The sequence below is a fragment of the Ascidia mentula genome, chromosome 4 (genome assembly GCF_947561715.1).
Source record: "Ascidia mentula chromosome 4, kaAscMent1.1, whole genome shotgun sequence".
Lineage (NCBI taxonomy): Eukaryota > Metazoa > Chordata > Ascidiacea > Phlebobranchia > Ascidiidae > Ascidia > Ascidia mentula.
The window spans coordinates 7,326,077-7,351,089 of record NC_138569.1 but is presented as its reverse complement, the minus strand read 5'-3'; the positions used below and the strand labels follow the sequence as shown (position 1 = coordinate 7,351,089).

Sequence of the window (25,013 nt, the reverse complement as noted above, 5' to 3'; positions counted from 1 at the left end):
GTTAATTTTTTGTAAGCTTGAAATTTTGAAAATGAAATTGGAAATCAAATATTACTATTTTGAAGTGTAAGTATTTTGGACAACAACCGACTGAATCGAAATTTCAAACACATCCCCGTACTTCGTTTATTATTCCAACAGCCGATGTAAACTTTTTGACGATTGGATGAAATCGCAATCCTAGATACTGAAAATACAATAATGCGGTTAAGCAAAAGTCAGAGGTTCTAATACTTTGCGTTGCATTTTAAATGAGTCGCCCAATAATTCAAGGAAAAAGGATTCGAGTGTTTTAAAATAAAGCTTTCACACTTGGTACCTTTCATATAAATGGTAACTGTTTGTAAATGCATCGCGAAAACGACATTGAACCACTATGAAAGTTTCTTAAAACAATGATATTTTCAACAAAATTTGCGACGTATGTGCGGTAAATCTTTCCTGTCACACACCGCAATGTTTGGAACCTTAGGAATGAAGGTTTCTTTCAACACATGATACGGCCCAACGCATGAAATGATACGGCCTAACACATGAAACAATAGAAGAAGAATACCAAATCGTCACCATTTCAAACAGGCACGCTTCTGACGGTGATTGCAGAAATAAAGGTAACAGCGATGGAAAAGCCGACCGGTACCTATTGGACAAAGTAAACTTCCATATTGTAGATTTCAGGGCATAGCAAAATTTATGTTTGTATTTGCTTCTGACATCTTTCCACCTCCATAAAATAGTTCTCAACATTTTCCATTAGTCATTTTCCCTTTTTAGCACGATGAAGATTCCGATAGCGGCGGAGAGCACGAGAGTAACTAAAACATTTCACCACAAGGCTGTAGTTAGTTTCACGACGATTATTTGTAGCCATATTCAACTTCCAAACAAATGAAACTTATTACAGATACAGCATGGTTTATAACCAGTTCAAGGCGGCGCCAAACCTAATGCGGAAGATAACTGGTAATTGTTGTGCAGAATTCGACAGTTTTTGTTCAATGGAGCAAAAAGCGTACCACTTTTTTAATATTGTAAACTGTAGCATCATTCATAACGATTCGCAATGGTGTTTAAGCAAATATCACACTGATGTTAAACGCACAACGGCATTGTAAAGCCACAGCATATGTTTAATCCCCAGCTGTATCCCCGCAAAGCACAGGAGTAACTGAAGCATTCACCACTCTTGTTGTTGATATTGTTGTTATAATTTTGCTTCAAACATTTCTGTAAGATTTCATGTTATTACGTCTTTTTATGTTGAGCAAACTTCGGTAAACTTTCACCACTTTCTACTGAAGGTCACGCAAAATGTTTTATGGCTTGTGATCACAGTACACGTACATTTATTACACGTATATTTTGATAACGCAGTAATATTTCATGCAATGGCATGATTGGCAGGATCGCCCCACTGCGCAGGTCCATGCTTGGCGATCACAGCTATCGTATCGCGATCATTAGGTTTGCGGGCTTGGCAGCCCAGGCATTGCAGCCTAGCTGGATCAGCCACTTTTTCCTGACAAGTCGGAGCAAGATTTGAAAAATCAAACTCCCGGTGAGGTTTGAACTCACGACCCTGGGCTAACCAGGCCCAACGCTCTACCAACCGAGCTACAGGAGCTCAGTGGTTTCATGGGGTATATTGTGGCCACGTATATTTTGAATTACAACTACACGCCTTCGTGCCATAAGTAAGCTCAAACACTCTTACTGTAAAGTTGATTTTGCGACGAATATATAATTACCTATACTAATTAGTGCAAAAATGTCATGTTGGCATTTCACTGAATCCAAGCCGACTGCTGTGATGTGTGTAATTTCCAGTACAGCGTTTGTGATGGCGTTGATATAGTAATGGCGTTGATCTTTTTTGGCTTTAATTAATGTATGTTTTTAAACTCTGTTTCACATGCCCGACTGGTGCTGTGATTTCCTGTTTGACATCGTTTGCTTCTGCTGGTGCTGTGCTGTGCTTTGCCTACTATCCTATTCGTTTGTGTGTAAAATTTTAAATTTCGCCTGTCTCGGTCCAAATTAAGAACCGTGGTAAGGCATAATATAGGATATGGCAATCTACAAACCAAATCGTAACGCGTAACGCGGTTACTCCATCGCATGAATATGGAGCTAACGCTCGTTAAAGAGAAACAGGCCAAACTGGGTGGAAAGATAGCTTGTAATGTCATGCTTTCTGTTGTGATAATTAGGACAAAAATTTAATAAAATCATAATTGGCGAGATGGGCCAAATCTGCGACTTTAACATCCTGATTTCATAAAGATTTTAGCTCAATTGGACAAAAATTCTTGCGTTCTCACGACGGAAAGCATCCATGACGAGTTTGAAAGTCACCACGAGTGAAAAGAAAAAAGATGTCTGACCCAAAAACCACTGTAGCTTCGCTTGTTACGAACGCTTTGTAACACAATGCACCGGTTTTCTTTTATTTAATGCAGAACCGGTCTGAGGTACAAATTACGTGAATAATCACGGAAAAAAGCGAAGCGTTAAGGTGAACTGTTTACGCGGAATAGAAAGATTTTTCTTTTAGGGTGTTTAACATAAAAAAAACGCATCAGATTGACCTTTGAAGGGCGAGATTCACGCATGATTGGAAATGCAGACGGTGCTGAAACATTTGCCCCAATGTCAGTTATATGCGTTAAGATTTGCTGCATCACAGGACATCAGTAAGAAACAGATATTGATAGGTTTACCGCAGATTGCCAATGTAAACTGCAATATCATGTTTGCGTGCTGAATTTGGTTGACAAAATTAAAAATAGTTTACAATAGTGAAAATGCAAAATGCATTACATCAGCTCAGAGCGTCGATTTTTGCCTTTTTTACCATTCTAAGTGTCCGACACGTGGCGCCACGGTTCGACATGGGCGATGAACAGAAGAATGCCTTTGTTATCGATCAAAGTCTATTATCCGGTAAAATTGAGCCAAAGAGTCATAGCAGGATTAGCAGGAAATTGCACGCAAAGATTAACTCTGTACCAGTTATCAATACCAGTATAATTTTATTTATTTTGAATACGCTTGGCCGTTATCGTGCGTTAGTTACACACACTACGAGATTTATGTGCTTCGACGCGCACGATAATTTTTCTCTCAATGTTCGACACGCAACAAAAAAAGATGCTACATAATTTTCAGAATTTTTTGTGCTATCTGCACTGATAGTGATATTTTGTAAATTATAATGATAAAGGGAAGCCAACTGAAGGCGTTTACAAAATATGAGAAGCGTCTATGCTTGCTTATATTTATCAGCACTTTGACGAATGCAATGAATACGTTTCAGTTTCTTGCTACACATTACACTCCACCTTATCAGTGTTATTCTTCTGCATACACAAAGCATCCTCAGGTAAGTTATATTCTACTTATTTACCTTGACATATTTAAACAAAACTTAACTGACATTTGTCAAAAATGTGATGGAATTAAACAAAATTATGAAAATTACATTAAGTAGCTCTGTGCCCTGATTTTGATATATTTTGTTCAACGAATGAATGATGTGGTATTATATTTAATACTGCATTCATGCAAGTTTAATGCACATTTACTCCAAATTGTTGTGTTTTTGGCAGTGTACAAATCGATTTGCATTGTACATCATTACCTGTCTTGTACTCATGTACTTTTGCTTGTAGAGAAACGAGTCTGTTCCCTTCAACTCGACAACAGAAGAAGTCGTAAACGGAAGCCTATCCAAAGACGCTTGCTTCCCTGTCCACACGCAAATAAAAGGTATAACGTATGCAAGTGGAACCAGCTCCAAAGCGACATTACATTTAATGCAATTATTATCTGCATACTTGTTAAGCTGCAACTCTTTTGTCATTTAGTTTTAACCATATACGTATATCAATATTTTTGCAGGATCCAATGAGACGAACAACACGAATTTGTGCGAGTCTTACGTATACGAAGGCAAAGTGCAAACTATCATTACCAAGGTAATGCTTCGTGAAACAAACTATCACTAAGGTGTTGGCCATGAACAAATAATGAAAAATAGAAAATATTCCTGCGGTCAGAAATAATCATTCTTGCGCATATGTATGGTATATTTTACTAAATTCCCAAAAGAAAGCATACAGGTTTCGGTTATACCCATTTAATATTGATGGTTGTAATCGTAAAAATGCTAAAGTTTATAGCGAGTATCCTCGAGCGTATTATAAATGGATCCAAATACGCGTTGTAACATCCGCATACTGAGCTGCAGACAATTGTACACACACTGTTTCAACATATAATGTTGTGGGACAGCTGGTAGGATAGCAAAGAAAATAATTTTCCATTTTTCGGTGCTTTTTGGTCAACGCCGATCCTGTCTGCAGCTAAATGATTCATGGTTCTTTTGCTTTTATACCAACATCCTCTCATATACGCAGTTCAACCTTGTATGTGACAAAGCGTGGATTAAACCAACCTTGGTATCTGTGAACATGGTGGGGAAAATGGTTGGAGGGCTGGTGAGCGGTTTCGTATCGGACAGGTAAGCGCAGCAATACACAACATGGGTTCGTGTCTGAAAAAACTTCTTGCAAAGATAAATCTTGTCGCTGAATCAGGTTCGGACGGAAAGTGTCGTTTCTGGCATTCACATTCCTTCAGTTTGTTCTGTCATTTGCCACGAGTTTTTCACCAAACATTGTTGCATACGCTATCTTCCTCGGTTTAACTGGATTTTCGGGGGTTGGAAACTATGCGGCGATTGTCGTTTTAGGTAAGTTTCATGTTTAGTCCTTTTGGTCCCGATATGAAAAACTTGCTGTGCATGAACTTTTTCTTCAGGTTTCAGTAGTTTTATTACCGAGATTGCTTAATGTTGGATATCGGAGTGAGATTTCTTGCCACGATTTCCATTGTATTCCAGGTTCGGAGATGGTTAGCCTCGAGAAACGGGGGCTGGCTTATTTTATGACAGCGTCAGGATTCGCAGTTGGTTACATGATGCTCCCATTGTTCGTTTATCTTTTTGACAGCTGGAGGTGGTTCCTCGTGTTTTCTGGTCTTGTCGGTGTTTTCTACATCCCATTTTACTGGTATCTCAAGTTATTTGAAGTGTCAAGTTGTAACATTCAAACTATTAAATATATTCTTTTCACTATGGCCATAACAACCACAACAGAAAATGTATTACCCATGCGGTATCGGAAAGATTGTGGTTGTAGCTGATATAAACAATGTGGAAACCAAAATAACTCTTTACATCTATACACAGCAAACCAAGCACACGTTTTGATGTGATTTATCAATCGAAGCACACTTGGTTTATTTCACTTTCCACGTTTTTTTCATTCCCATTGATTCTGTAGGTTGCTGGACGAATCACCGGTGTGGTTGCTAGCAAGTGGACAGAAGGATAAAGCTGAGGCAGTTTTGCTGAAAATCGCCGCTTACAACGGTCAGACCACAGCCGACATTGCAGCGACCGTGGCATTAGTAGAAGAGAAAAAAACAGAAGATACTCGAGCGGAAACTATTTGTTCCACTTTCGCGCAAATGGCCAAGGCATTGTTTCTCATGGGCCGACTTGCCATTATTTTGTTTGCGTGGTAAGTTTTAATGCGAAAACACTCTTATATAGGTTTATTAGAAAAACGACAAAGACATCTAAAGCCAAAAACGGACATTCGTATTTTATGATGTTTTCAGGGTCGTCGTTTCCATGACTTACCTCGCAATCGCCTTAAACAACGATAACTTGAGTGGAGATCGTTATCTCAACATTTTCTTCGCGTCCGTCGCCGAACTTTTGTCAGGATTTGTCTTCTTTTTTGGGGTGACAACTTTGGGAAGACGAAACAGCTATATAAGCTTCATGCTTATCACTAGTGTAGCGGTGGCGGGCGCTCCATTTTTGGCAAGTTGTAAGTACATTACTTAATACTTAGGTTTTCTATTTGTTTCATTTGTGTTTGTTATTCTGCCAGAGCGTATTTGACATAAGGACAAATTTGTAACAATTACTAACGCTTTGCAACGCTACTTATCACGAATAAATAGTTTGAATTCCGTACAAATAATCGTTTTTGTTTCAGTATGAGACGAAACAAAAAGGATCTATATCAAATCAAATATCATAAGGTTCACAGACTTCGCAGCCAAGCTGGATCAGTCACTTTTCCCGACAAGTCGGAGCGAGATCTAAAAAATCAAGCTGCCGGTGAGGTTTGAACTCACGTCCCTGGGCTAACCAGGCCCAACGCTCTACCAACTGAGCTACAGGAGCTCAGTGGCTTCACGGGGTATATTGTGGCCAAGGTACACTGGTGCGCAAGCGCACAATTTGTCAGGCGACCTTCACATGCGTAGAGGATCTCCACCACCGTAATCAGACAACGCAGAAGTAATGCCATGCTTACGCATAGCAGGGCGGGATCACCCCACTGCGCAGGCCCTTTATATTTGGCGATCACAGCTCTAATATTCTGATCATAAGGTTCACAGGCTTCGCAGCCAAGGCATTGCAGCCAAGCTGCGCAGTGGGGCGATCCCGCCTTGCTATGCGTAAGCATCCTCTATACGCATGTACACAATATACCCCGTGAAGCCACTGAGCTCCTGTAGCTCAGTTGGTAGAGCGTTGGGCCTGGTTAGCCCAGGGACGTGAGTTCAAACCTCACCGGGAGCTTGATTTTTCAGATCTCGCTCCGACTTGTCGGGAAAAGTGACTGATCCAGCTTGGATGCAATGCCTTGGCTGCGAAGCCTGTGAACCTTATGATCAGAATATTAGACCTGTGATCGCCAAATATAAAGGGCCTGCGCAGTGCGGCGATCCCGCCTTGCTATGCGTACGTAAGCATGGCATTACTTCTGCGAAATCAAATATCATCATAATGTCCAGGGCAAGGAGCGGTGTCTGTGGCTGCCAGCATGCTGGCTAAGTTGACGGTGGGCGTGTCGTATAACGTCATATACACACAGACAGGAGAACTATTCCCAACCACTGTCAGAAACTCTATCCTTTGTTTATGTGGCGCAGCGTCGAGGGTGGGAGGCATGTTGTCCCCTTTCATTATATTTGCTGGTAGGAAATGCAGTTTTTCAATATACGGACATTAGGAATTGTTGAGTTTAATTAGAACTTTAAAAGTTTAATAATTACATAGCGTTGATTTGAGTACATGATAAATAGATTGTAAATAAACCACTTCAATCTTTTCATGATTCACGTTGCTGTAAAAGCTCAAATCTTGAGGTTCGAACTGTAAAAATGGTCCGTGATCTAACAATCGTTTCCAATTTGCTAAATCGGCATGTTTTACAAATCCCTGTATCGTAGGATAAACTGTTGTATTGTTTTTTTGGGATTTGAACCCGGGATATCCTGCCCACGAATACCGATCAGGTTTTCTTCTTGGTATATGGGTCGGGTGTTTGACCAATGGTGCCAATCGCCCGCCTCGCTTGACCAATGCTTGCATTTTGCAGGTGAATCCGACGACACAACAGCGTCATCTATCGGTATGGCTATAGCAGTTTTCGTATCCGCTTTGTCTTATTTATTCATTCCTGAAACGAAAGACACAAAGCTGCCCCAGACCACTGAGGAAGCGAAAAACTTGAGGAGGTATTTTTAATTGTGCAAATTAACTGGGATATTTCCGAACAAAATGTTAAAATAAAGATCTTGTTTTATTTGTTTTCTTGGAACAAGGCCTGCAAAACTCAAGACTAAAGCAAGTCAACATCTAGAAAGCACTCTGTGAAGCGATTTTATTTTTTTAACCGAAGTAATTTACTTTGGGTTGTCTTCAGGTGTGACTCTAATGTATTTAAAAATATTATACCATTTTTTTCTGAGGAAAATATTGCAGTCGACATTGTGTTAGATTTAACAAATTTTTACATTCTGTTGCATTTAAATGCATAACGAGATACGCGTTTCACTGTATTCGTTCGAAACAGGCTTGACATGTGTCTATGTTGTTATGGCTCAAAAACGTTGTGTTTGTACACTGTTTCGGCTTTGGTATTAAAAAAACTTCCTTGTTTGAGTGATGTAGATCAGTTTGTTATTGTTGTGTTTCGCAACATAATACTCATTTCGCACTCTGTGTTTAATTGGTACCCTACGGTTAAATTGCATTCGCAGAATTCTTGTGCCGAATGTTATTTAAATTTCCTGTTATAAAGGCAAGTGTCGCTGTAATTACATTCACTCTATTAGTATTTGGTGCTATTCGAAAATACAACAGTTATGAACACTGCGATGTGGTCTGTGGCTCAGGCTGGTTTTATACATTGCTGGCTGTTGTACGTGTTTCAAACAAGCAATTGACCACGAACAGAAAGAATATTTTGTACATATTGTCAAAACTACTGTAGATTCATGAAGCATTAGCACAGTTACATGCTTTGAGCTTTGCTGCATCACAGTACAATAGCAACAAACAGATTCTGATAGGTTTACCGCAGGATGAATACGAATGTAAACTGCAATATTATGTTTGCGTGCTGAATTTGGTTGAAAAAAAAGTGAGAAATGCAGCAGATCAGCTTACTGTCAGCAGAAAGTTGGCTTACTTAGGATGAGGATGACTTACTTAGAGTGTCAATCTCGTACCCTATACGAATCCGTGAAACATAATACATGCTTTTGCAGAATTTTTTGTGTTATCTGCACTGATAGTGATATTTTGTAAATCATAATGATAAAGGAAAGTCCACTGAAAGCGTTTACAAAATATGAGAAGCGTCTATGCTTGCTTATATTTATCAGCACTTTGACGAACGCAATGAATACTTTTCAGTTTCTTGCTACACATTACACTCCACCTTATCAGTGTTATTCTTCTGCATACACAAAGCATCCTCAGGTAAGTTATGTTCTACTTATATACCTTGACAGATAATATAAAAACGTTTTTCAAAAATGTGATGGGCTAAGAACCGCAAAGTAAACAACATTATTTAAATTACATTATGTAGCTCTGTACCCGCATTTCGATGTATTCCAACCAATGAATGATGTTGTATTATTTTAATACTGCACCCACGCAATTTTAATGCGGATTTACTCCAAATAATTGTGTTTTCGACGGTGAAGAAAATCGATTTGCATTGTACATCATTACCTGTCTTGTTCTCATGTACTTTTGCTTGCAGATAAACGAGTCTGTTCCCTTCAACTCGACAACAGAAGAAGTCGTAAACGGAAGCCTATCCAATGACGCTTGCTTCCCTGTCCACACGCAAGTAAAAGGTATAACGTATGCAAGCGGAACCAAGTCCAAAGCGACATTACATTTAATGCAATTATTATCTGCATACTTTTTTTGCTGCAACTCTTTCATCCTTTATTATTTACCATAAACGGATATCAATATTTTTGCAGGATCCAATGAGACGAACAATACGAATTTGTGCGAGTCTTACGTATACGAAGGCAAAGTGCAAACTATTATTACCCAGGTAATGATTCATGAAACCATCTATCACTAAGGTGTTGACCATGATCAAATAACGAAAAATAGAAAATACTGCGGTTATGTCAGAAATAATCTTTGTTACGAATATGTGGTAAATTTGACTATATTTGATAGTTGCAATCGCGAAAATGCTAAACTTTAGCGAGTAGGACTTGCTTAATAGCTGTGGAGGGATCTAGCCCTCGGTTAGGCATTGTTTGTTTATCTGCGACAGCAAATTATTTTAGTTCGTTAGTATAATGAAGCTACACGCCTCGGATTAACGTCGGCAGATTTTATCGAGTAGCCTCGTGCGTATTATAGATGGATTTAAATACGCGTTGTAACATCCGCATACTGAGCTGCAGACAATTGTACACACACTATTTCAATCTATAAAGTTCTCGCCAGTGCAGCTCAGGACTGTTGAACTGAACTAGCTGGTAAGATAGCAAAGGAAATAATTTTCCACTTTGCGGTACTTTTCGGTCAACGCCGATCCTGTCTGCAGCCCAATGATTGATAGCTCTTTTGCTTTCATACCAACATCCTCTAATATACGCAGTTCAACCTCGTGTGTGACAAAGCGTGGATTAAACCAACCTTGGTATCTGTGTACATGGTGGGGAAAATGGTTGGAGGGCTTGTGAGCGGTTTCGTATCGGACAGGTAAGCGCAGCAATACACAACATGGGTTTGTGTCTGAAAAAACACTTGCAAAGATAAATCTTGTCGCTGATCTCTAATCAGGTTCGGACGGAAAGTGTCGTTTCTGGCATTCACATTCCTTCAGTTTGCTCTATCATTTGCCACGAGTTTTGCTCCAAACATTATTGTTTACGCGATCTTCCTCGGTTTATCTGGATTTTCGGGGATTGGAAACTATGCGGCGATTGTCGTTTTAGGTAAATTTCATGTTTAGTCCTTTTGGTCCCGATTTACAAAACTTGCTGTGCATGAACTTTTTCTTTCGGGTTTTCAGTAGTTTTATTACCGAGATTGCTTATTGTTGGTTATCGAAATGAGATTTTTTGTCACTATTTCCATTGTATTCCAGGTTCGGAGATGGTTAGCCTCGAGAAACGAGGGCTGGCTTATTTTATGGCAGCGTCAGGATTCGCAGTTGGTTACATGATGCTCCCATTGTTCGTTTATCTGTTTGACAGCTGGAGGTGGTTCCTCGTGTTTTCTGGTCTTGTCGGTGTTTTCTACATCCCATTTTATTGGTATCTCAAGTTATTCATAGGTTCTAGTTTTAGTTTTAACATTCAAACTATGACATAGGTTCTAGTTTTAGTTTTAACATTCAAACTATGACATATATCCTTTTCAGCATTGTCATAACAACCACAAAAAAAATGAATTACCCATACGGTATCGAAATGATTGGGGCTTTGGCTGATATAAATTGTGTTGAAACCAAAATAACTCTTTACCTCTATACACAACAAACCAAGCACACGTTTTGATGTGATTTATAAATCGAAGCAAACTTGGTTTATTTCACTTTCCATCTTTTTTCATTCCCACTGATTCTATAGGTTGCTGGACGAATCACCGGTGTGGTTGCTAGCAAGTGGACAGAAGGATAAAGCTGAAGCAGTTTTGCTGAAAATCGCCGCTTACAACGATCAGACCAACGGGGACATTGCAACCACTGTAGCATTGGTTGAAGAGAAAAAAACAGAAGATAGTCGAGCGGAAACTATTTGTTCCACTTTCGCGCAAATGGCCAAGGCATTGTTCCTTATGGGCCGACTTGCCATTATTTTGTTTGCATGGTAAGTTTTAATGCAAAAACACTCTTATTATAAAGGTTCACAAAAAAAAACGACAAAGATTTATACACCTGAAGCTGAAAACGGACATTTGTATTTTATAATGTTTTCAGGGTCTTCGTTTCTATGACTTACCTCGCAATCGCCTTAAACAACGACAACTTGAGTGGAGATCGTTATCTCAACATTTTCTTCGCGTCCGTCACCGAACTTTTGTCAGGATTTGTCTTCTTTTTTGGGGTGACAACTTTGGGAAGACGAAACAGCTACATCAGCTTCATGCTTATCACTAGTGTAGCGGTGGCTGGCGCTCCATTCTTGGCAAGATGTAAGTACATAACTTAATACTTACGTTTTCTATTTGTTTCATTTGTGTTTGTTTTTCTGCCAGAGCGTATTTGACATTAGGACTATTAGTAACAATTACTAACGCTTTGCAACGCTACTTGTCCCGACTAAATAGTTTGACTTCCGTACAAATAATCGTTTTCGTTTCAATGCGAGACAAAACAAAAAAAGATCTATATCAAATCAAATATCATTATTATGTCCAGGGCAGGGAGCGGTGTCTGTGGCTGCCAGCATGCTGGCTAAGTTGACGGTGGGCGTGTCCTATCACGTCATATACACACAGACAGGAGAACTATTCCCAACCACTGTCAGAAACTCTATCCTTTGTTTATGTGGCGCAGCGTCGAGGGTGGGAGGCATGTTGTCCCCTTTCATTATATATGCTGGTAGGAAATGCAGTTTTTTAAAAAACGGACATTAGGAATTGTTGAGTTTAATTAGAACTTCTATTTTTTAAGTTTATTTTTCCACATATTTTCGCAGCAGCGTTGATTTAAGTACGTGAAAATTGGCTTGTACAGTGCTTTTCAGCTTTTTACACCAGAAAGGATAGAATATTATGGTTAAGAATAGAACATTACCGCAGACATTAGCTAAACCCAGCATTTACTATCTGCTGTAATTTCACAAAACAAATTTGACTCGGCGAATGTCATTATGTTTAGTGAATATTGGTAAAGCTTAAAAATTATGGCGAGGGCCTATGAAGGTCGCACGTTCCAGTAGATTAGAAATAATTCCCAAGGTTAATTTGGCCTTTTGGTTGCATGAAACAATGCAGGCAAAGGCAACAATGATAGGCAAAACAATGATAAGCGAGCCACAAACAAGAAGTTCCTGAAATAAAACCACTATTTGTCACACAATTGCCATCAGCACCATGTTAGCCAACTGCACAAAATATTTCCATATCCGCTTCAGTGCGGATGGTCCTAATGTTTGAAAAGCACTGGGCTTGCAGATAAACCACTTTAATCTGTAAATGATTCACGTTACTGTAAAAGCTCAAATCTAGGGTTTCGAACTGTAAGAATGCCCCAAGGTCTAACAATCGTTTCCAATTTGTTAAATCGACATCTTTTATAAATTCCTGTAATGCAGGATAAACGTTGCATTTTGCAGGCGAATCTGGCGACACAACAGCGCCATCTATCGGTATGGCTATAGCAGTTTTCGTCTCCGCTTTGTCTTATTTGTTCATTCCTGAAACGAAAGACACAAAGCTGCCCCAGACCACTGAGGAAGCGAAAAACTTGAGGAGGTATTTTTAATTGTACAAATTAACTGGGATATTTCCAAAAAAATTTTAAAATAAAGATCTTGTTTTATTTGTTTTCTTGGAACAAGGCCTGCAAAACTCAAGAATAAAGGAAGTCAACATCTAGAAAGCACCTTGTGAAGCGATTATGTTATTTTAAACCGAATTATTTCACTTTAAGTTAGCTTAAGGTATATAAAGTCTTTGATACAACCATTTACAACCTGTACCATTTTTTCTGAGGAAAATATTGCGGTCGACATTGTGTAAGATCTTACAAATATTAAAATTCGGCTGCATTTAAATGTATAACCGGATATGCTTTTCACTTTGTTCGTTCGAAATAGGCTTGAAAGAGTTTGTTTTGTTCCGGCTGAAATAAACGATTGTATTTGTATAGTGTTTCGGCTTTGGTATGAAAAAATTTTCTTGAGTGATCTGTGGCAGCGGCAAAAGTTTTCGTACATTGCTGGTTGTTTTTCGTGTTTGAAACGGAAAATTGACGGCGAACAGAAAGAACATAGGGCTAAAACTACTGTAGTTTCATGAAGCGTTAGCATGAACAATGGTTATTTACTTCAGAAAAATGGCACAAGCTGTAGAGTGAAATGTGTAGCCAGAAACTATAAACCAAATAATGCGTTTGTCAGGGTGCTGATAAATATGAGTAAACAAAGACGTTTCTCATATTTCAGAAACTGTTTCTGTTTGTTTGCATTTCCCCTACATAACTGACCAACCTGTGATAGATATAACACAGCTTCAGCTCCCATGTTGCCATAAGAATTATAAAGCAACGGACAAACAGTACAAAAGCGTGGCGTGCTCTCAGTATTCGCATATAGTAGATTAACGGACTCGCCTGTGACAAACCTATAGATAGTGAGGTTTGAAGTCACGACCCTGGGCTAACCAGGTCCAAAGCTCTACCGACTAAGCTACAAGAGCTCGGCGGTTTCATGGGGTAAAGGTATGTATTACGTGTCACTTATACTTTCAAAAACTGTACTGTGTCGCTGGTGGAAACATTTAAAATAAACATCCCTGAAATAAACAAGCCAACTTCGCTACTCGTTTAGTTGCAACATGTAAGTTTTTCCATTCCTCTCTGGTGTGTATAATAACAAACTTTGCGCTTGGATAGAATACACAATGTACATAATGTTAACATATCAATGTGGTGAATATATATCTGAAGGGTATAAAGTGGAGTTTTGAAGGATTTTAAAGGATATGGCAATCTACAAACCAAATTGTAACGCGTAACGCGGTTTCTGATACTCCATCGCATGAATATGGAGCCAACGCTCGTTAAAGAGAAACAGACCAAACTGGGTGGAAACATAGATTGTCATGTCATGCTTTCTGTTGTGAGAATCAAGACAAAAATTTTATGAAATCATAATTGGGGAGATGGGACAAATCTGAGATTTTTACATCCTGGTTTCTTGAAGATTTTATTTTAATTGGAAAACAATTCTTGCGTTCTCACGACGGAAAGCATCTCATGACGAGCTTGAATCAGAAAATTTTCCACGAGTGGAAAGAAAATAGATATCTGGTAATCTCACAACAACCATTGTACCTTCACCCGTGACGAACGCTTGACTACACAATGGTTTTGTTATGCATACCAATCCATGCAGAACAAGTGTGAGGTTGATGACGTGAATAATCACGGAAAAAGGCGAAGCGTGGAGATGAACTGTTTGCACGGAACAGAGAGATTGCTCTTGTAGGGCGTTCATGTAACAAAACATTCGATTGATCTTTGAAGGAAAGGATTCATGCATGATGCAAACCGTGCTGTTGAAACATTTTGTCAATGTCAGTTACATGCGTTGAGCTTTGCTGCATCCCAGGACAGTAGCAAGAAACAGATTCTGACAGGTTTACCGCAGGATAAATAATGTAAATTGCAATGTCATGTTTGCAAGCTAAATTTGGTTGACAAATGCAAAAATGCAGCACATCAGTCAGCAGAACGTTGGTTTACTTAGCATGAGGATGACTTACTTAGAGTGTCAATCTCGTACCCTACATAAATCTTTGACATGATACATGCTTTCGCAGATTTTTTTGTGTTATCCGCACTGATAGTGATATTTTGTAAATTATAATGATAAAGGGAAGCCAACTGAAAGCGTTTACAAAATATGAGAAGCGTCTATGCTTGCTTATATTTATCAGCACTTTGACGAATCCAATGAATACTTTTCAGTTTCTTGCTACACATTACACTCCACCGTATCAGTGTTATTCTTCTGCATATACTAAGCATCTTCAGGTAAGTTATATTCTACTCCTTGACCTTGACAGAGTTAAACAAAACTTCACTGACATTTGTCAAAAATGTTTTGGTCTAAGAACCGCGAATTAAACAAAATTATGAAAATTACATTGGCTCTGTGCCCTCATTTTGATCTATTTTGTTCAACGAATGAATGTGTGGTATTATTTTAATACTGCATTCATGCAATTTTAATGCGCATTTATTCCAAATGGTTAAGTTTTGGACGGTGTAGAAAATCGATTTGCTTTGTACGACATTACCTGTCTTGTGTTCATGTACTTTTGCTTGCAGACAAAGGAATCTATTCCCTTCAACACGACAACAGAAAAAGTCACAAACGGAAGCCTATCCATAGACGCTTGCTTCCCTGTCCACACGCAAGTAGAAGGTATAACGTATGCAAGTGGAACCAAGTCCAAAGCGACATTACATTTAATGCAATTATTATCTGCATACTTGTTATCCTGCAACTCTTCCGTCCTTTATTTTTTACCATATACGGATATCAATATTTTTGCAGGATCCAATGAGACGAACAATACGAATTTGTGCGAGTCTTACGTATACGAAGGCAAAGTGCAAACTATCATTACCAAGGTAATGCTTCGTGAAACCATTTATCACTAAGGTGTTGGCCATGATCAAATAAAGCAAAAAGAAAATACTGCGTTTATATCGGAAATAATCTTTGTTACGAATATGTGGAAAATTTGACTATATTTGATAGTTGCAATCGCGAAAATGCTAAACTTTAGCGAGTAGGATTTGCTTAATAGCTGTGGAGGGATCTAGCTCTCGGTTAGGCATTGTTTGTTTATCTGCGACAGCAAATTATTTCAGTTCGTTAGTATAATGAAGCAACAAACCTCGGATGAACGTCGGCAGATTTTATCGAGTAGCCCCGAGCGTATCATAAATTGATTCAAATCCGCGTTGTAACATCCGCATACTGAGGTGCAGACAATTGTACACACTGTTTCAATATATAAAGTTCTCGCCAGTGCAGTTCAGGACTGTTGAACTGAACTAGCTGGTAAGATAGCAAAGGAAATAATTTTCCACTTTGCGGTACTTTTCGGTCAACGCCGATCCTGTCTGCAGCTTAATGATTGATATGGTTCTTTTACTTTTATGCCAACATCCTCTCATACACGCAGTTCAACCTTGTATGTGACAAAGCGTGGATTAAACCAACCTTGGTATCTGTGTACATGGTGGGGAAAATGGTTGGAGGGCTGGTGAGCGGTTTCGTATCGGACAGGTAAGCGCAGCAATACACAACATGGGTTTGTGTCTGAAAAACTACTTGCAAAGATAAATCTTATCGCTGATCTCTAATCAGATTCGGACGAAAAGTGTCGTTCCTGGCATTCACATTCCTTCAGTTTGCTCTATCACTTGCCACGAGTTTTGCTCCAAATATTATTGTTTACGCGATCTTCCTCGGTTTAACTGGATTTTCGGGGATTGGAAACTATGCGGCGATTGTCGTTTTAGGTAAATTTCATGTTTAGTCCTTTTGGTCCCAATCTGCAAAACTTGCTGTGCATGAACTTTTTCTTCAGGTTTCAGTAGTTTTATTACCGAGATTGCTTAATGTTGGATATCGGAGTGAGATTTCTTGCCACGATTTCCATTGTATTCCAGGTTCGGAGATGGTTAGCCTCGAGAAACGGGGGCTGGCTTATTTTATGGCAGCGTCAGGATACGCAGTTGGTTACATGATGCTTCCATTGTTCGTTTATCTGTTTGACAGCTGGAGGTGGTTCCTCGTGTTTTCTGGTCTTGTCGGTGTTTTCTACATCCCATTTTACTGGTATCTCATGTTATTTGAAGTGTCAAGTTGTAACATTAAAAGTATTAAATGTATTCTTTTCACCATGGCCATAACAACCACAACAAAAAATGTATTACCCTTGCGGTATCGGAACGCTTGGGGGTGTAGCTGATATAAATTATGTTGAAACCAGGGGTTGTAGCCGATATAAATTATGTTGAAACCAAAATAACTCTTTACCTCTATACACAACAAACCAAGCACACGTTTTGATGTGATTTATAAATCGAAGCAAACTTGGTTTATTTCACTTTCCACGTTTTTTTCATTCCCATTGATTCTATAGGTTGCTGGACGAATCACCGGTGTGGTTGCTAGCAAGTGGACAGAAGGATAAAGCTGAAGCAGTTTTGCTGAAAATCGCCGCTTACAACGGCCAGACCAAAGCTGACATTGCAACCACTGTAGCATTGGTGGAAGAGAAAAAAACAGAAGATAGTCGAGCGGAAACTATTTGTTCCACCTTCGCGCAAATGGCCAAGGCATTGTTTCTCATGGGCCGACTTGCCATTATTTTGTTTGCGTGGTAAGTTTTATTGCAAAAACACTCTTATTATAAAAGTTTATTTAAAAACGACAAAGATTTATACACCTGAAGCCGAAAACATACATTTGTATTTTATAATGTTTTCAGGGTCGTCGTTTCCATGACTTACCTCGCAATCGCCTTAAACAACGACAACTTGAGTGGAGATCGTCATCTCAACATTTTTTTCGCGTCCGTCACTGAACTTTTGTCAGGATTCGTCTACTTTTTTGGGGTGACAACTTTGGGAAGACGAAACAGCTACATCAGCTTCATGCTTATCACTAGTATAGCGGTGGCGGGCGCTCCATTCTTGGCAAGATGTAAGTACATTACTTGATACTTACGTTTTCTATTTGTTTCATTTGTGTTTGTTATTCTGCCAGAGCATATTTGACATTAGGACTATTAGTAACAATTACTAACGCTTGTAACGCTACTTATCACGACTAAATGGTTTGATTCCGTACAAATAATCGTTTTTGTTTCAATACGAGACAAAACAAAAAAGATCTATATCAAATCAAATATCATTATTATGTCCAGGGCAGGGAGCGGTGTCTGTGGCTGCCAGCATGCTGGCTAAGTTGACGGTGGGCGTGTCCTATCACGTCATATACACACAGACAGGAGAACTATTCCCAACCACTGTCAGAAACTCTATCATTTGTTTATGTGGCGCAGCGTCAAGGGTGGGAGGCATGTTGTCCCCTTTCATTATATATGCTGGTAGGAAATGCAGTTTTTTAATATACGGACATTAGGAATTGTTGAGTTTAATTAGAACTTTTATTTTTTTTAAGTTTATTTTTCCACGTATTTTCGCAGCAGCGTTGATTTAAGTACGTGATAATTGGCTTGTACAGTGCTTTTCAGCCTTTTACACCAGAAGGGTTAGAATATTATGGTTACGAATAGAACTTTACCATAGACATTAGCTAAACCCGTTTACTATCTGCTGTAATTTCTCAAAACAAATTTGATTCGGCGAATGTCATTAATTTTAGTGAATATTGTTAAAGCTTAAAAATCATGGCGAGGGCCTATGAAGGTCGCACGCTCCAGTAGATTAGAAATAATTCCCAAGGTTTATTTGGCCTTTTAGTTGCATGAAACAATGTTGCAGGCAACAATGATAAGCGAGTCACAAACAAGAAGTTCCTGAACTAAAACCACTATTTATCACACAATTGCCATCAGCACCATGTTAGCCATCCGCACAAAATATTTTCATATCCGCTTTAGTGCGGTTGGTCCTAATGGTTGAAAAGCACTGGGCTTGCAGATAAACCACTTCAATCTGTATATGATTCACGTTGCTGTAAAAGCTCAAATCTAGGGTTTCGAACTGTAAGAATGCTCCAAGGTCTAACAATCGTTTGCAATTTGCTAAATCGACATATTTTATAAATTCCTGTAACGCAGGATAAAACGTTGCATTTTGCAGGCGAATCTGGCGACACAACAGCGCCATCTATCGGTATGGCTATAGCAGTTTTTGTCTCCGCTTTGTCTTATTTGTTCATTCCTGAAACGAAAGACACAAAGCTGCCCCAGACCACTGAGGAAGCGAAAAACTTAAGGAGGTATTTTTAATTGTGCAAATTAACTGGAATATTTCCAAATAAAATTTTGAAATAAAGATCCTATTTTTATTTTGTTTTCTTGGAACAAGACCTGCAAAACTCAAGAAGAAAGCAAGTCAACATCTAGAAAGCACCCTGTGAAGCGATTTTATTATTTTAAACCGAAGTAATTTACTTTGGGTTATCTTAAGGTGTGACTCTAATGTATTTAAAAATATTACTGTACCATTTTTTTCTAAGGAAAATATTGCAGTCTACATCGTGTTAGATTTAACAAATTTTTACATTCTGTTGCATTTAAATGTATAACCAGATACGCTTTTCAATTTATTCGTTCAAAATAGGCTTAAAATGTGTCTATATTGTTATGGCTCAAAAACGCTGTGTTTGTGCAGTGTTTCGGCTTTGGTATTAAAAAAACTTCCTTGAGTAAGTGATGTATAGTTTGTTATTGTTGTGGTTCGCAACAGTTATGTGATCTGTGGCACAGGCAGGTTTTATACATTGCTGGCTGTTGTTCGTGTTTGAAACAAGCAATTGACCACGAACAGAAAGAATGTTTAGTACATGTTGTTAAAACTACTGAAGCGTTAGCATGAACAATGAATATTTAGTTCACAAAAAGGGCACAGTACGTAGAGTGAAATGTGTAGCCAGAAACTCTAAACCAAGTAATGTGTTTGTCAGGGTGATGATAAATATGAGTAAACAAAGACGTTTCTCATATTTCAGAAACTGTTTCTGTTCGTTTGCATTTCCCCGCATAACTGACCAACCTGTGATAGATGTAACATAGCTTTAGCTCCCATGTTACCGTAAGAATTATAAAGAAACGGACAAACAATACAAAAGCATAGCGTGCTCTCAGTATTCGTATATAGCAGGGTAACGGACTCGCCTGCGACAAACGTATTGATGAGGTCGATAATGTGAATAACCACTGTTAAAAATCGAAGTGTGAAGAAGGTGAACTGTATGCATGGAACAGAGATTGTTTTTTAGGGGTGAAAAAACTTTCAAAAAACATTAGTTTGATCATCGAATGGCGAAATCCACACATGATTAATTTTTGCAGTAAAGAAAAACAAGACCTTAAATATTTCCTTGTCCTATGATTCTCCTTGCAGGTCCATGCATTTGATGAGATTTGAGTCGGGTGAGATTCCGGATCATGAAACTTGTTCGTAAAAATCTTTTATGGCAGAATCTCATGAAGGTAAATTTTGTAAAAAAACACACTCCCCAGCAAGTAAGGCATCTTTATTTGTTTTGCCACTTCTCGGTATAAATATTTTTCTCACAAATCAAGACTCCACGGACTAACATAATACAGGAAAGCCATAAATGCCGTATAATTAATGTCTTCCAACTAATCAACTGCTTTAAAGTGGGACAGACGTATTGAAGCGGACATTAAAACCAACATTTAACACAAATGTACACAAAATAAAACAACTAACATACAACTACAAATTACCACATGTAAAATATGTTGACACGAAGTAACACAAGCTGGATCAGCCACATTTTCCGACAAGTCTAAACGAGATCAAAAAAAATCAAGCTCCCTGTGAGCTTGGCTGCGACGCCTGTGCACCTTAGGATCAGAATACGAGAGCTGAGATCGCCAAATATAAGGGCCTGAATAGTGGGGCGAACCTGTCTTGCTGTGCAAAAGCATGGGATTACTTCTACGAAGTAACACAATCACTTTATGACGTGCAGATCGAAGTTTCTTGAACTTGTTGCTGATCCCGTTTTTCCTTCTGCCTCTTCACGATTGTTGATCTTGTCCTGAACAGGAAAAAACAAAAAACTATTATTTATCCCTATTCCCTTGTAATTTTGTGTGAATATTGATGTACCCATCCAGAATTTCCGCTTCCTCGGTGGTTTGTGGCAGCATTGTTTCTTTAGTTTCAGGAATGAACAAATAAGAAAAGGCAGAGACCAGGATTGCTATGGCCATGCCGACAGATGGCGCTGTGGTGTCGCCAGTTTCTCCTTTTTAAAAAACTTGTTTGTTTTCAAATATGAAACCGGTCAATTTTTTTTTTAAATACCTAAAACGAATAAAACGAAAAAAATATTGCTTTCAGTAAATTTCGACGCATTTCGCAATAAACACTGTTAAAAAAATGTTTGCGGCATTAGGAAGAATTCATTTCATACCAACAAATATGATAAAGGGAGACAATATCGCTCCGACCCTTGAGGCAGCACTGGACAAAGAAAGTATAGAGTTTCGAACTTTGGTTGGAAAGAGTTCTCCAGTCTGACTGTATAAAACATTGTAGGAAACAGCTACTGTACCCTTGGCCAGCATGCTTGCTGCCACCGACAACCCTCCATGCCCTGGAAAAAATCTTACAGTATGCACAATTATATCTGAGACATTATCTGTAGATAAAGGCCAATTAGAGAAGCATCTAAATCAAAATGCGACAGATGTGACAGAAAAATACAAAATTCACTTAGTAACGGAGTCGTCACGATGACATTAAAATTTTTACCGCGGCCAGGCAGAAAAGAGTAAAAGTTATTGTACTCACACTTTGCCAAGAAGGGAACAGCCGCCACCGCTACACTGGTAATAAGCATGAAGCTTGTGTAGCTGTATCGTCTTCCCAACGTTGTTACGCCAAAAAAGCAGACAAGACCTGACAAAAGTTCGGTGACGGACCCGAAGAAGTTGTTAAGATAACGATCACCACTCAAGTTGTCGTTGTTTAAGGTAATTTCGTAGTAAGTCATTGCAACCATGACCCTATAAACAACACAAGTAAAGCATATTTTTTCTTTGTCTTTTTTAATGTCCAAGGAAACGTATTTTGTTTTCAAAAACGTTTATGAAATATCATGACGTTTCCGAGCTGGTCGTGCTGACAATGTCTCTGGAAAAATTTAACTTCACATTTTGATAATTTACGTACATTGCTATTGTAGAGTTCAAACAAAAGAGTCTGACTACTGTTTGAATATATACATGGTTTTAAAGTGACATAAAGAACCTTCGTTTTGTCAGACTTTTTTGGTTTAAACTCACCATGCAAAGAGAACAATAAAAAGTCGACGAATCAGAAACCAAGCCTTAAAAATTTGAGCAAATGTCGAGCAAATAGTTTTCCCTCGACTATTTTCCACTACTTTTTCTTCCAATAATGATATGGTGTTTGCAATATCGGCTGTGGATTGGCCGTTATAAGCAGCAACTTCTCGTAAAACAGCTTCAGCTTTTTCGTTTTGCCCAGTTGCTAGAAGCCATAAAACTGATTCCTCCAACAACCTACAACACAATCCAAATCAGAAAGTTAGTCACCTTATGTTGTTGGATTTTGTAATTTATTATTCTTAGTCATCAGCGAATAATCAACGCAAAATAATATTTATATTGGAACTTTAGGGAAGGATAATAACTTTTGTAACTGAAAAGTTAAATACGTAAACTGTTCAAATTCATTTAGTGGTGGCGAAAACTATAAATCAACATACCAGTAATAAGGAATGTAGAAAACACCGACAAGACCAGAAAACACGAGGAACCACCTCCAGCTGTCAAACAGGTAAACGTACAAAGAGAGCATCATGTAACCAACTGCAAACCCAGACTCTGCCATAAAATAAGCCAGCCCCCGTCTCTCGAGGCTAACCATCTCCAAACCTGAAATACAAACAGATATCAGAAATCTTTATTATTTACAGACAAAGCGAACAAACCAAGAAAACTTCTTACCTAAAACAACAATAGACTCGTAATTGCCAACAGAAGTTATTCCAGCTATACCCAGACAGACTGCGTATACAATAATGTTTGGAGCAAAACTCGTCGTAAGTGATAGAGCAAACTGAAAGAAGGTGAATGCCAGAAATGCCATGCGACGTCCGAACCTGAAAAAAGTTAACTTTTCCCATATACTCTTAACCGATACCAATTTTTGCGACACTTTTGTTCAAGCTTATGTTTCGCTTACCTGTCCGACACGTAACCGCTCACCAACCCTCCTAACATTTTTCCGACCATAAAAACAGATACCAAGGTTGGTTTGATCCACGCTTTGTCACACACGAGGTTGAACTGCGTTTACAAGAGGTTAATTGATTAAAATGTGACTCAACAGCAATGAACAACGGTTTATGTTTTTATTTGAAATATTCTCATTTCCTTCCAGGTTGCTTAATTGTAATTAATGTGAAACTTCTGTTTCCTTACACTGGGTATGATTTACGGTTCAGTAGTTTGCGTATTGCATTTAATTCAATTAAAACTACATAGAAAAGTTACATGAAGCATTACCTCAGTAATGACGGTTTGCACATTCCCTTCGTATGCGTAAAACTCGCACAAATTCGTGTTGTTCGTCTTGTTATGTCCTACAACAATGTAACTGAGTTATACTGCATTGTAGAACTCAGTTAATCTGATTTCGAGTTTTACGACAAATTTGACCGGACAGTGTTGGTATACCCTAATTAGAGTTACCTTCCATTTCAGTGTGTAAAGGAAGACAAGCATCAATGGGCAAGCTACTGTTTCCGACTGATTTTGTTGATGAGTTCAAGAGAGCTGATAGGTTTACCTGAAACCGCAAATATTCGAGTCGGGGCACAAAAGTTTATTTTGTGAAAAAGAGACATCTCTAAAGGTTAACGATGAGGCCGAAAACTCGTTGAATGCAATACAAAGTAAGCACAAATATTTAACTTATCATAATATTTACCCAAATCATATTTATTAATGGTTATGTTTGCGAGACATTAATTCCGCATTTTTAAAAATGAGAATGTAATTCAGTGATTCCCAACCTTTTTGTGGTTGCGTACCACTTGAAGGTAAACAATTTCGACGCGTATACCATCTACTTGAGTGTAACAAAGTAACCTAGGTGATAAAGTAACAAACATTTTGGGATCACTTACGATTTTTTCAATTCGAACTATATCCATAAATTACGGAAAAGTGCTCGCGTCGAACCTGGACTGCCGGTACGCGTACCACAAGTTGGGAAACACTGATGTAATTGATTGTGTCTTTTGGAAGTGCAATGATTACCCAAGAGATAATGAAGAAAAAATCTGTGGTTTTACTTATCAATTGATAATGGATATATTTAAAAAAAATCATAGTCATAACAGCCAGAAATTTAAAAATAAACCACAGTAAAAGAAAAAAAAACTTGCCTGAGCATGCTTCGTGCTTGTAGAAGAATAACACTGATACGGTGGAGTGTAATGAGTGGCAAGAAACTGAAAAGCACACAATGCGTTCGTCAAAGTGCTGATAAATATAAGCAAGCATAGACGCTTCTCATATTTCAGAAAAGTTTTCTGTTTGTTTGCAATTCCCATCATAATTAATAAACCTGTGATAGATATAACATAGCTTCTGCGCCAATGTCGACATACGAGTAAACAATATTAAATGAAAGTGTGTTTTTAGGATTCTTGTACAACAGGGTGGCGATATTGTTTGATGTTTTGCTACCACCAAACTGAGAAACCTTGCTTTTAAAAGAAAAAATTAAGTGCTTGCAAATACAGTGCTTTCTCTAATACAACCGTAGACATCTGAGATCACCCAAGCACTGACTCGCATGTAAAGACGAACGCTGACATGTCTTATATCAGAATGCAACCATTTTTCTAGTACTTGCACAATGCGTGCAGAACAGGTCTGAGATGGATGACTTGAATAACCACTGTGAAAAGCGAAGCGTAAAGAAGGCGAACTGCTTGCACGGAACAGAGAGATTGTTTTTTCAAAGGTTTACTTAAAAAAACATTCAATTAAACTTCGAAGGGCGAGATTCACGCATGATTGGTAATATACAGGAGGTGCTTAAATGAAGAACAGTACTAAACACAAACCTGCTGTGAACACTGAAAAAAACTACAGTTATATTTCTTTGTCTTACATCTCCTTGCGGTTCCAGGAATCAGTT

The 25,013-nt window shown here is 38.5% G+C and overlaps 4 protein-coding genes and 1 non-coding gene across 5 annotated transcripts; 4 read left to right on the top strand and 1 right to left on the bottom strand.

The window, feature by feature from the left end:
- The first annotated feature begins 3,267 nt into the window (after nucleotides 1–3,267).
- On the top strand, nucleotides 3,268–7,807 carry LOC145897259 (organic cation transporter protein-like). The gene is made up of 11 exons (XM_082985461.1): nucleotides 3,268–3,382; nucleotides 3,672–3,768; nucleotides 3,901–3,977; nucleotides 4,419–4,522; nucleotides 4,599–4,753; nucleotides 4,904–5,072; nucleotides 5,346–5,585; nucleotides 5,686–5,900; nucleotides 6,880–7,062; nucleotides 7,467–7,605; nucleotides 7,693–7,807. Exons 1-11 carry the CDS (start codon nucleotides 3,302–3,304, stop codon nucleotides 7,742–7,744), a joined length of 1,512 nt encoding a protein of 503 aa, XP_082841587.1. The 5' UTR covers nucleotides 3,268–3,301; the 3' UTR covers nucleotides 7,745–7,807.
- On the top strand, nucleotides 6,591–6,664 carry Trnat-ggu (transfer RNA threonine (anticodon GGU)). The gene has a single exon. It is a non-coding gene; the product is annotated as a tRNA-Thr (tRNA).
- A 1,318-nt stretch (nucleotides 7,808–9,125) lies between the features above and the next one.
- On the top strand, nucleotides 9,126–12,845 carry LOC145897958 (organic cation transporter protein-like). The gene is made up of 9 exons (XM_082986411.1): nucleotides 9,126–9,240; nucleotides 9,373–9,449; nucleotides 10,011–10,114; nucleotides 10,196–10,350; nucleotides 10,503–10,671; nucleotides 10,987–11,226; nucleotides 11,337–11,551; nucleotides 11,778–11,960; nucleotides 12,697–12,845. Exons 1-9 carry the CDS (start codon nucleotides 9,126–9,128, stop codon nucleotides 12,843–12,845), a joined length of 1,407 nt encoding a protein of 468 aa, XP_082842537.1.
- A 2,115-nt stretch (nucleotides 12,846–14,960) lies between these two features.
- Nucleotides 14,961–19,400, top strand: LOC145897258 (organic cation transporter protein-like). The gene is made up of 11 exons (XM_082985460.1): nucleotides 14,961–15,119; nucleotides 15,417–15,513; nucleotides 15,646–15,722; nucleotides 16,283–16,386; nucleotides 16,468–16,622; nucleotides 16,773–16,941; nucleotides 17,249–17,488; nucleotides 17,597–17,811; nucleotides 18,035–18,217; nucleotides 18,936–19,074; nucleotides 19,164–19,400. Exons 1-11 carry the CDS (start codon nucleotides 15,039–15,041, stop codon nucleotides 19,213–19,215), a joined length of 1,512 nt encoding a protein of 503 aa, XP_082841586.1. The 5' UTR covers nucleotides 14,961–15,038; the 3' UTR covers nucleotides 19,216–19,400.
- Nucleotides 19,401–20,786: 1,386 nt separating this feature from the next.
- On the bottom strand, nucleotides 20,787–23,561 carry LOC145897957 (organic cation transporter protein-like). Its single transcript, XM_082986410.1, has 10 exons — nucleotides 23,555–23,561; nucleotides 23,369–23,445; nucleotides 23,046–23,149; nucleotides 22,808–22,962; nucleotides 22,567–22,735; nucleotides 22,121–22,360; nucleotides 21,627–21,841; nucleotides 21,247–21,429; nucleotides 20,940–21,078; nucleotides 20,787–20,868 (listed from the first exon to the last, which is right to left on the bottom strand). The coding sequence occupies exons 1-10, from the start codon at nucleotides 23,559–23,561 to the stop codon at nucleotides 20,787–20,789; spliced, it is 1,371 nt and encodes a 456-aa protein (XP_082842536.1).
- Between the last annotated feature and the right edge of the window lie 1,452 nt (nucleotides 23,562–25,013).